This window comes from Schistocerca serialis, chromosome 1 (genome assembly GCF_023864345.2).
Source record: "Schistocerca serialis cubense isolate TAMUIC-IGC-003099 chromosome 1, iqSchSeri2.2, whole genome shotgun sequence".
NCBI classification, from domain to species: domain Eukaryota; kingdom Metazoa; phylum Arthropoda; class Insecta; order Orthoptera; family Acrididae; genus Schistocerca; species Schistocerca serialis.
Window position 1 is genome coordinate 385,550,151 of NC_064638.1, and position 12,911 is coordinate 385,563,061.

General features: G+C 39.0%; 1 protein-coding gene across 4 annotated transcripts in view; it reads right to left on the reverse strand.

Annotated features, from left to right (window-relative positions):
• The window catches only part of LOC126470994 (exportin-7), a 244,019-nt gene that overhangs the window by 38,760 nt on the left and 192,348 nt on the right, over positions 1-12,911 (reverse strand). For all 4 annotated transcript variants that reach the window (XM_050099047.1, XM_050099056.1, XM_050099063.1 and 1 more), the window contains exons 16-17: positions 7,028-7,218; positions 4,802-5,013 (exon numbers count right to left, since the gene is read on the reverse strand). In XM_050099047.1, coding sequence (XP_049955004.1) covers positions 4,802-5,013; positions 7,028-7,218 — 403 coding nt within the window. The remainder of the gene's footprint in view (positions 1-4,801; positions 5,014-7,027; positions 7,219-12,911) is intronic.

The window sequence follows — 12,911 nt, forward strand, 5'->3', positions numbered from 1 at the left end:
AATTATTGACACTTGTTCTCACAACTTCTAGTGCTTTGTTCCCCTTGAGAATTTTGTTGATGTTTGTACCTACTAGTGACCGGGTGCATCTGTTTTCTTTGCAAGTATGTTGTTCAACGAATATAACTTTTAGTTAGTTTCACCGCAGCACTGTTGGTTTGGAATGAAAGAGTGTTGGTGTCTACGCATCTGACAGAGTCTGGTCTTTGCACTCTCCTGCTGAAGGTATATTCAAATTGTTTTGTTATGTTACTGCCAGTGTACAATGAGACTATGACAGTACCTATGCACTCAATGATATTTTTGAAGGTCTTCCATACCACATTTTTTGTACATTCTTCACAAATGAAAGCCCACCAGGGTGGACAACTGAAGGCTGTGTATCCTGGGACCTAACCTTGAGACAACTGTATAGATACTGAAAGCTTATTGGTTCTCATACCTGATGCAGCCTACTGGTGCTGGCTTCAAAATGAAATGAGTGTAAATTATAGCACTGATGTAGACAATATGAGCGTCAGGTCTAAAGATATGTGCCGATACTATGGAACTGGAAGTAAAAATATACAACCCCCCCCCTCGGGTTAAACCAAAAACAGACAACCTGTGACCCCCCCCCCTTTTAGTCTAAAGATACTGAAGCAGAAAATACAGAAGCCACATTTCACTGTACAGATGATGGCAGCAGGCACGTTATAAAATACTTTCTATGACCTGTGACACTATCATCTGCCCCATAGTACTGTACGGTTTAGTAAGCTGGATGCTTACAAAGAACGAAAGAGAAAAACTGAATGTTTTCGAAAGAAAAGTAATGAGAAATATCTGTGGACCACTGTTGGAGAATGGTGAATGGAGAATTCGAAAGAACAATGACATTTATCAGTTAATGAAGCAACCCACTATCATCCAGAAATTAAAAAGTACGAGACTGCAATAGGCTAGAATGGAAAACAACAGAATCACCAAGAAAGCATTTGAAGGAATTCTCCAGGCAACAAGACCATTGGGCCGACCTCGTACAAGGTGGAAAGATGACATAGAGAAGGGCATCAAAGCATTAGGAATTTCTGCAGGGTGCAGAGAGGGTGCGAGAGATAGAAGGTGGTGGATGCAGATCGTTGATGCAGCACGTGGTCTACAGGGTCTGTGATCGAAGAGAGGAAGAGAGGAACAGAGAGAGAGAGAGAAAGAGAGAGAGAGAGAGAGAGAGAGAGAGAAAGAGAGAGAGAGAGAGAGAGAGAGAGAGAGAGAGACTCTTTCCAATGTAGCCACATTTTCTACAAGTGATAATGTAATTGAACAGACAGAAGCTCCTCCCAATTCAGCCACATTGCCTTTCAAAGACAAGTTAAAAGCACAGCAAGCCCTCTCATCCCCGAGACATTTTCTTCAAGCTGAAGAGAGGTGGAGAGTATATTATATGCTTCTAATATTGTTACATGTTGTACAAGCCAAAAACAAAACAAAAATAAATTGTACTCCAGGGACTTTGCTGAATGGCTGAGCAACATTGATCAAGATTAATGGACTACAAATGGAGACGAAAGTGCAACATATGACACTAATTTTGTTGCCTTCAAAGAAAATGTACGGCAAAGAAAATGAACTATAATTCTGTCAAAAATAATTTTTCACATATGTACATAAACTAATGAATAAAACTAATGAGACTGGTTAGGTTATGCAGAATCTAAAGGCAAACTTTTCTGTTTTGTCTGCAAAGTTACAGATTTAGGACTGGAAGAATGTGAATATTTTGTTGAAAAGGCATGAAGAAAGCACTTCACATAGGCAAGCAATAATTTTGTTATTAGTTCCAAAAAAGTAAGGATGCGCTTGTTGATGCTCAACTTGTTAGTTAGGTTTAGATGGAACAAAAGTATTGGTGGACACACTTAGAACAACTGCTCACAGTTTAATTTTTTTAGCAGACTTAGGTCTTGTGTTTTTGGGCAGCGATAAAATTCTTGAATCATCTTACAATGCAAATGATTTACAATGGTTGTACCAATTAACAGGCGAAGCTGATATTTTTCTTGTGCAATTTATACATATTCATGCAAATAAAGGAAAGGGACATACATTATACCTGTCAAAAATGACATGCAAGCAATCTATTTACCTAAATGCATCAAGTAGACAGGACCATGTTATTTGCAAAATTACGAGATGCAAATAATATTTTGTTTCATTGGATTCCATTCCAGACATATTGCCTGTAGACCTACAGACTGTGACAGCGCCTGGACCAGTGGAAACATTTATAAGTTTCTTGGTCATGGATGGCCATAATACTGAGCAATTAGCTCATGGTTTACTAGAGTTTTAAAATGAGAATAACACTGATATCAAAGAATGCTGTGGGCAAAGCTATAACAATGACAGTAAGACGTGTGGGAAGTACAGTGGCTCAGAAACATAAATAAATATGCAGAATACATTCCTTACTTTGTACATTCATTAAATTTGGCTGTCATGTGTGCTACAGAATGTTGTACACAAACATAATTTTTCTTCTACTTCGTTGAAAGCCTTTTACATTTTTTTCCATTTATACCTATTGATGGGGGTCTTCTTTTGAAAACAATGAAATAAACTACTTCAAAAATTCCAATTCTGAACTAGGTGGTCTGTCCGAGCAGATGCTACAAATGCATTTGTATGAAATTTTACCACTAATAAAAAAGTTTTAGATTATGTACATAAAAACTTAAATCGAAAGGTAGAGTGTTGTAATCAGGCTTAAAGACTAGTTTTGAAGATAGATAACTTTGAAATGGGAAAAAAAACAGTTGCTTGGTTGACTCGGGAGGCGGGGCCAAACAGTGATGTCATCGGTCCCGTCAGATTAGGGAAGGACAGGGAAGGAAGTCGGCCCTGCCCTTTCAAAGGAACCACTCTGGCATTTGCCTGAAGAGATTTTGGGAAATCACGGAAAACCTAAATCAGGACGGCTGAACAAAGGTTAGAATTGCTGTCCTTCCCAATGTGAGACCAGTGTGCTAACCACTGCACCAACTTGCTCAGTCTGGGAAAAATGACTATTGCTTGGAACAAAATCCAACAGCGCATGCAAGCAACTAGCACTTTGCTGCAGTCATCTGATCACGATCTTAACATGGGATATGCCCTTTATAAATTTTTACATGGTTACATCCAAGCAATGCAGTTCACATTTTCAGATACTGAAGTAAAAGCCCAAATGCTGACCTGGTGTAACAAACAAAGCAACAGACTTCACGACGACACAAGCAAAATAGAAAGTGCAACCATTTCAGCGGCTCTACTATACTCAAAGCCTGGACAACGTTTTGAAATTCAGGTGTTTATTGTCATAACTGATAATGTGCTGCCTGCATTAGCTAAATGCATGGAAGTGTACCATGAAGTAACTAGTGTAACTGGAATACTTCAGCAATTTAAGTCTTTAACAGCGGAAAAGATCTTAATGCCAATGCTTACCCGGACAATTTGGAAGAAAGCCTAGGGACAAACTGATGCAGTTTGCTGAACTGCTCAAAGCAGATGTGGTTGCTGCTATCAACTGCAAAAAGTACGAGATCCTGGAACGTAGTTTTATAAACTTTTGATGGAAAATTTACTAGAATCGTGTTTCCCAGATGTAGAAATAGTCTTATGCATCTACTTGTCCTTGATGATCAGTAACTGCCGTGGAGAATGTACTGTTTTAACATTAAAGCATGTTAAATATGAGTTAAGGACCCATCGCACAAGAATGTCCCTGCGAGCTCACATTAATGAACACTGAGTGTGACCTGCTTAGAGACAAAGATTTGACAAGTGATATCTGTAAATTTGTCCAAATTAAATTCAGAGAATTTTTTTTTTTGTAAAGAGCTGTTTTGTTTTATGTCCTAAACTTTGAGACTAAAGCAAACCAAGGGCCTCTTCTTAGCACTGTCTATGAGCCATGAACTGGCTTAATACAGCACTGATGACAAGTAGCAGTTTGTTGTTTAGTTGCGTGACAAACAGAAATATATTGTAAATATGCATCTAATGTTACAGTAAAGTAAACAATTTTCTTTGAAAAACAACATAATTAAGTAAATATCAATGAACATAATTTTTGGAAATAAAATGTAATTGGATAGACAAAAAGATCTACTCAGCAAGCGACTGATTAAGTCTTTCCTTCTCATCTTGTCCAGTAAGTCTCCCCTGAACCAGGGTTCTGAGCAACTTTTCTGAACTCTCCACATTTCCTAAGCCTCACCAATCCTTTCCCTAAACCCCTCTTCCTTCCCTTTCAACCTTTCTGCCAGAAAAAGGAGCCACTGGGTCTGAAAGCTTGCAAATTTCAGTACCTTTATATGTATGTGGGTTCTCCTGCTAGTGCTTACTGAGTAAATTTTTTATTGATCCAGTTACGTCATTAGTAAATATTAAGATATCATTGGAAGATAAACAGTAGGGATATAATAAAACTGAGAAAGCAGCAGTCTATACCTTATGTCAGTCTTAGAAATATGAATACACTTAACAACTAATGAAACATGCTAAAAATAGTCATGTACTCAACCAACACTGACTGCTAGCAGATGTTACATTAATGGACATTGTATGTCATGTATACAACTCCACAGAGTTGTCTCATTTGACATCTGATTCCATTGTCGCAGATATTATAAAATTTACTGCACTTTTTTTTTGGTAACTCCATCTTACATCCTAAGTAACTGGTGCCTCAGTGTGTGTGTGTGTGTGTGTGTGTGTGTGTGTGTGTGTGTGTGTGTTTTCTACTCTGAAAACACAAACTTGAAAAAAAGTCACTTACCAACAGATCTGACTGCGGTATTGACAGTAATAGCTTCACGAATGTATTGAGAGCATTATCAAGGGCTTCATCACCATACAATCGAAAAACACCAAAATTAACATAACTACCACACAGAGCAGCTTTCAGCATTGAAAAACATATAGAAATTCCTTTCAGTTTCATTGGGTATATCTGGTCTTTTGGTACATCCACATTTAATATGTGCGTTCCTGTTAAAACAGAAAAAGAAAACAGTAAGAGTTACTCAATACTTATCTCAGCTACAAGCAAATGGAGTTAATGAATTGCTGAGGTACAATTTATAAGTCATTTGAATTTATCATTTGTATTCATAGCTATACTTTTATTTCTTTCTTAAACAAGAAAGAATAGAAAAATTAAAACAAGCAAGCTTGAGGCTATCTATGGATACTGATTATCAAAATATTTAGTAATCGCAGTTTTAGCTAAGGAAATGAATGTACCTATAGATGAAAGAAACACCACAGAGAAACAGTCTGCCAACAAATCTATATGCAATTCGATCTAACAATATTTCAAACTTTCTTGGAACAGCTTGCTGAAGATCTACAATATTCATACAATGAAGGCTTTCACAACCAGATCTCATAGCTGCTGATGGTTGTATGGCCTTCGTTGAAGAAACTTTTCAGTTCCTGAATTTTGCACAGCTGTGCTGGACATCTTCGGAGATGCTCATGGTGATGTTGAGACTTGCCGAAGTCGGCATGTGCTTTGAAAGCCTACCATGTAACAAACGAGGAAAAATAAACTGCTAAAGGCAGTGAGGGAATTGAAGTGCAAACAGCATACGGAAAGCCTTACATATCATAATCTACTTACATTCTTTACCTGGTTATATGTCAAATTGATTATGCAGTATTAATGTCCTCTGTTTACTAAAATTCTGTTTCACATTGTGAGATAAAAATTCCATTGAGTAAAGTAATGCGTAATAGACAACCACTCCCGTGTGGACACCAGCAAGTATAACCTGCCAAACGTCACCAGCAACTATCACTGAAGGTGTCAGGCAGTTAACTTGAAGTACTGTGGGATTTCCACATGTGAAGCAATTCCATTTAGTATGTTACGTCACTGTGGAAGGTTGTATGTGGGAAACATCAGTGACACCTTCAAATGAAATAGCGAAGCAAATAGGGCATCACTGAGCATTGCCTGGAAAATACCCATGAAGTGAGAAATGTCAGAATCAGTATGATGATACAGGACCCAAGTTTCTGGAATAGCAAAATTAAGATATCTAACAAAATTTAAAAATATTACAAATATGGTATGGGAAGTTCTTGTAGAATGTAAATAATTTACAGGTAAAGCTAACAACTTGCCGAATAGTAATGGCATTGAGTCATCAGCAGGCACATAAGCAAGACTAACAACTTCAGCAGGTTTAGGGCAGATCATTTTTCAAGCTAGAGTACATGTATACAAACGTGAACATACTATGTGACAGTTTTAGGTGGGGAGTGTTTTCAACTACGGTTGCTTAAGATACTGGAAGAGGTAGGACCTGAAGCACCATGTTTACAACACTACCAAACTCAGCAAACAAATGCACTGTAGTCTTTACCAAATATTTTGTGTACTCCGGTTGGCTTTATGTTGCTTGTTGTTTTCTTTTCTTATTTAAAAATGAGTGAAGAGACTAATCCTAATACATGATGGGGTTTGAGTATGACCCTCACAACACCAAAAGGGATCAGATGGCCATTATGTCAGTTCTGCTTTCGCAGAAAAACAGATCACAAGACGTAGATTGCCAGTCTTGTGAGAAGGAGGTGGGGGATGGGAGGCTGGCCTCAGCAGCCAGAGACTGTGGTCACTTGCATTTGTGTGTGCGCACATGCACGTGCCCCGTCATCTATTTCTGAAGGAGGCCTTTCTGACCAAAAGCTCACTAACTGTCAGTCTTTTTACTGCACCTATCTGTGAGTCAGCAACTCTGCTATAGGAGGAGGGAGGGTGGGGGGAGGGGGGGGGGGGGTGAGCAGCAACTATACTTTTCAAAATATTGGTAAATATTCACATTTATTACAGCTTTTAACAATGGTGTGTACTGCATGGTCACAGTTAGTCACAACAGCTCAACTCTCCTTAAAAATATCACTTACGTAACATAAAATGAATGATTTAAAAACCTAAATTATGAATGGTAACATACAAATGTTTTGAGAAAAGGTATTGAAATGAAAAATGTCTTACCATAGCTGCATATTACTTTGCTTGCCTCTCTGAATAGCAGGATACCATTGGGAGAGGATACGTCGAATTGTAACCTTTGTGATCTATTTTGTACTAACTCTGCAAACAATTTGAGAACTGGCGTGGTAACCTGAGGATCGTGGTACCATAATTCCACAGCATGCAGAAGGATGGGGGTGTAACTGGGATATCTGTAAACTCAATTAAGGCATATACATCATTTTCTAACAATTTCAGTAACAAGTTTCATTTTATAGTGATCAAAATTTTGTCAACCAAAAAGTGTCAGAAATGTGCTGAAATTTTAAGGATGAGATAAGCATTAATTTCAGAAAAACATTAGAAATGTAACTTATAGTTACAGCAAAGGTATAAACAGTTAAGTAATACTAACACAGAGCACAATCAAATTTGGAGTTTATGTTGGTTTCTAATGTTTGGATAACATATTATGAATAGAATAGCCTTAGCTCACCAGTTTCACCAGAATGGCATTGTTATGTCAAATTTAATTATAAAATAAGATTTAGTTCAAAGGACATCCACAACTGCACTTCATGGTTCAATCATATAATTAACTGCTTCAACTGATAATAGTTTTATTGGTTCAAAATCACAACCAGTTTTGGACGATTATAAGCCCATCTTCATGTGCACAAGACTGCAAAAGGGGAACGAACAAAGTATAATTATCTCCATTTTCCATTTGCAGTCTTGTACAGCTGAAGATGGGCTTATATCCCCTGAAACCAGTTATGATTTTGAACCGATAAAACTATTTACAACTGAAACAGTTAATTATCCATTTCCATTAATGCTAAAATAAGGACTATATTTAAGTTCCTGGCACAATTTTGTTTACTCTAGTGAACCTTGCCTTTCTATTTTTCATACTTCATAAGTAATGGTAATCTTGGCAGCAGAATCACGTGTTAAAAACTATGACTATAATAATAAAAAAGAAACAAGACAAAATTTTATGACAATATTTATGGTGTCGTAGTGAGACCAGTACTAAAATAATCATGTTACTCAAGTGAACTTTGTAATACATTTTATTACTTCTTTAATGAACCTTTTCATATAGGTATTTTCCATGTCAGTCTTGAATAAGGTGTTGTCAGGCCACTTCAACAAAAAGTAAATAAAATAACAGCAAATAATTATGCATTACTACCAGTAATTTTCAAGGAGGTTGTATATAAAGTCAATCATTTAGTGCAGAGAAATATGCTTGGTACGAAAAATTTATGATTTAAGAAAGGACTCAACCAGCTATATTTCCCTCGACATCACTACCTCAGGGGCTTTCTTCAGACAGGCTGAAATGTGCTATCCTGGAGTTGTCAGTCCACTTCACAATAAAAGTACACTCATGCTCATAAATTAAGGATAACTGCAGAATGTGGTGCCACTATACAAAACTGGCACTAATAGCATAGGCACATAGGCAACACACACAACACAGATCTGTAAGTCCACGGTATTGGTGATAAGTTGAGAAAACCGCCCGAAACACAAGTGCTACAAAACACCACTCTTTCTTGTGCATGTACCCCGACATCAATATGGGATATGATCACCATGCATACGTACACAGGCCTCACAACGGGTTGGCATACTCTGGATCAGGTGGTCGAGCAGCTGCTGGGGTATAGCCTCCCATTCTTGCACCAGTGCCTGTCGGAGCTCCTGAAGTGTCGTAGGAGTTTGAAGACGTGCAGCAATACATCGATCGAGAGTGTGCTCGATGGGGTTTAGGTCTGGAGAACAGACAGGCCACTCCATTTGCCTGATATCTTCTGTTTCAAGGTACTCCTCCACAATAGCAGCTCAGTGGGGCCGTGCGTTATCATGCATCACCCCTCAAAAGGCGGACATACTGTAGCGCCTGGACACTTTCCTGTCTGCTGGAATCGTTGCCATAATCTTGACATCACACTTTGTGGCACATGGAGGGGCCGTGCTACGACCTGATGTGTTTGACCAGCCTCCAGTCGCCCTAGCATTCTACCCCTCATAACATCATCAATATGTGTTCTTTGAACCATTTTCAACACACAGTCACCATTAGCACAACTGAAAATGTCTGCACACTTACTCATTGCACCGTACTCTGACATGCACAGACACATCTCTGCATATGTGGACTGCTGCCAGCACCACCATGCGACGACCGCAGGTCAAATGCACCACATGGTCACACCCCGAGGTGATTTAAACCCACAAACCGCCCACCAGAGCGTTGTTTCACCACATAACAGCATTATCCTTAATTTATGAGCACGAGTGTAGTTGACATGTTAACAATTATCAACCAGTGTGATTACTTACCACATCCTGGAACCTACTGGGAAAAAATGAATAAATAAATAAATGTACACAAGAACCCTTAACATACCCATATAAATTTCTAAGTGTTGATACTGATAAGAACCTGAATTGGAAATCTTCTGTTACAGACCATCCTAAATGTTTATACTCTACGACTTTTGCATTATGAATAGTATCAGCATTTGGATACCAAAACAAAAAGTGGATGTTTTTTTCCCATTTTTGTTCACTTATGTCTTATGGCATCATATTCTGCTGTAGTGAACAGTAGCATATAATAAGGGTAACACATCCTGTCCACAATCAACCATACTTTCAAAACAAAAGACATAATACTAAGAGGAGAAATATTTAAAAATATCTATCACTCAGTTTGAGTGTTCCACAGAAAGGAGTAACAATGAAAACAATCAATTATTGACAAAATTATTTAATTGGATGGATAAAAAAATCTACTCACCAAGCGGCAGCAGAACACACTGTTAAAAAAGATGGTTGTAATTGGCAAGCTTTCAGAGCCAGTGGGTCCTCCTTCAGGCAGAAGGGTTGAAGGGAAAGGAAGAGGGGTGAAGGAAAAGGACAGGAGAGGTCTAAGGCCGGTATTACACTGAAATTTCTTTGTCAAAGATTTGATCAAAGATGTGATCCAATATTCCGTCCAATATATTTGACAAAGATCTTTGACATAGCGCTAGAAGGGGTTTTACACTGTCATCAAATTTTTCGTCAAAGTTCAAGATGGCTGACAACAACTTGTTATTAACCGCAGCAGTTCTACGTACTCCAATTGCATTGTGTGCACATGCGGAAAAGAAGTGGGGGAAAAAATGGAACCATACATACGAGGTTGACAGTTTTAAAAGTCCTGGGATTACAACTTGATAATAAATTCAGTTGGGAGGAGCACACCACAGAACTGCAGAAAGGCCTTAACAAATCTGTATTTGCAATTCGAGTGTTAGCAGACATAGGCAACATAAAAATGAAAAAGCTTGCATACTTTCATTCCATAATGTCATATGGGATAATATTTTGGGATAAATCTTGAAGTCAAACAAAAGTTTTCAAGGTCCAAAAGCATGTAATACGTATTATTTGTGGAGTAAATTCACGGACCTCCTGCAGAAACCTCTTCAAAGAACTGGGTATACTAACTACTGCCCTCTCAGTATATTTACTTCTTAATGAAATTTGTCGTAAATAATATATCTCTTTTTCCAACAAACAACTCAGTTCATACATACAATACCAGGAACAAAAATGATCTGCACAAGGACTTAAAAGCACTTACTTTAGTTCAAAAAGGGGTCCACTACTCAGGAACACTCATCTTCAATAATTTGACAGCAAACATAAAAAAATTAGTTAGAAATAAAGATCAGTTTAAAAGGAGCCTGAAAGACTTACTACTGGCCAACTCCATCTACTGCATTGGCGAAATTTTTAATAGAAACAAATGAAGTATTGTATTTATTCATACTATTAGTATTGTTATTTCAGCTTAGAAAAATCGACATGTTCCACATCCACGAGGATCTCCTCAGCATGGATCTATGGAACGAAAAACTAATCTAATCTGGGTGAGGCCGTGGGTTTTACGACGACACGATAAAAGCATTCAACAAAACTTGTTACGTGAGCTTACAGTGGAAGACGTCAAGTCGTACATCAATTACTTAAGAATGGATGAGCATACACTTCTGTATGTGCTCAATGAAGTGTATCCTCATATCACAAAGCACAATATTCACTTAAGAACTGCTACATCTTCAGAAGACAGGCTCATTATAACACTCCGATTCCTTGCTACAGGAGAGGGCTATTTTAGGTTAGGTTAGGTTAGGTCAGGTTAGGTCTCCAATCTTCTTAATCTATTTTTGTATTCAGGGTGCCTCACGTTGTAAAGCGCCTCATCAGCTTCAGACATCTCTATTAATTTTGTAGTTGTCGGCACACACCAATTGTATTTACCGGCAATGGTTATAAAAACACTACAGACGACAGAACGCTGCAGCGATGCTAGCGCTCCATGTGGTAACATTTCACATTGCAGTGAACAGAAGACAAGCGGTTTCTTTGATCAAATATACAGCGAGGCCTTAGATTTGATCAAATATCGGACGACATTTGACAAAGTCCCTATTACACTATCAAATATCTTTGACAAAGATATTGGACAAAGAAATTTGATATTGTAATACCGGCCTAAGGAAAGGTGTAGATTTTGAGAAAGTCATCCAGAACCGCAGGTCAGGGGAGACTTACCGTACAGTATCAGTCTTTCCTTCTCACCTCATACGGTAAGTCTCCTCTGACCCCCAGTTCTGGGCAACTCTCCGGAAATCTACCCCTTTTCCTATACCTCTCCAGTCCTTTTCCTTCACCTTCAACCCTTCTGCCTGAAGGACTCTGGCTCTGTAAGCTTGCCACTTACAACCATCTTTTATGTGTGTGCTCTGCCACCACTTGGTGAGTAGATTTTTTATCCACTCAGTTAAATAATTTTGACAGGAAAGAGTAAGGTATTCAGCCATAAAAATCTTTGACTACCTACCCAGTGAGGTAAATAATGCAATGGCTTACAAACTAACTTTAACAATGAAAAATTCAAGATGGAATAATAAAAATATTATGAAAAAGATAGATTGTTACTCACCTCATAGTGGAGATGCAGAGACGCAGAAAGGCACAACAAAAAGACTACTAAACATGTAAGCTGTCGGACAGAAGGCCTCCTCCTGAAAAACACACACACACACACACACACACACACACACACACACACACACACACACACACACACAAACGCAGCTCGCTCATACACACATCACTTGTCTCTGCCTGCTAGTGCCAGACTGTGAGCAACTGCGCATGATGGGAGAAGCAGACTGTTTGGTGGGGATAAGGAGGAGGCTGGGGTGGGAAGGGGGAGGGAGAGCTGGTTACTTACTGGTGGGGGCAGGTGGGGGAGGATACAGGGATGAGGTGTAGAGAGGGTAGGCCAGCTAGGTGCAGTCGGGATGCTTAAGGGAGGGCAGGACGGGGGAAGGGCTAGTGGAAAACAAGAGAAGTAAACAGACTGCAGGTGTTCTTGTGGAATAGGAGGCTGTGGAGTGGGAACAGGGGAGGGGATAGGTGGGTGTAGGACAACAATTGACAAAGATTGAGGCCAGGGGGTTACGAGAATGTAGGATGTATTGCAGAGTGTGTTTCCACCTGCACAATTCATAAAAACTGGTGTTGGTAGGAAGGATCCCGATGGCACAGGCTGTGAAACAGTCATTAAAATGAATAATGTTGTGTCGGGCTTTGTGCTCAGCAAATAGTTGGTCCAGCTGTCTCTTGGCCACAGTTTGTAGGTGGCCATTCATGTGGGCAGACAGCTTGTTGGTTGTCATGCCCGCATAGAATGCAGCATGGTGGTTGCAGCTTAACTTGTAGATCACGTAACTTGTTTCACAGCCCTGCCTTTGATGGATAGGTGATGCTTGTGACTGTGCTGGAGTAGCAGGTGGTGTGAGGATGTATGGGACAGTTCTTGCATCTAGTT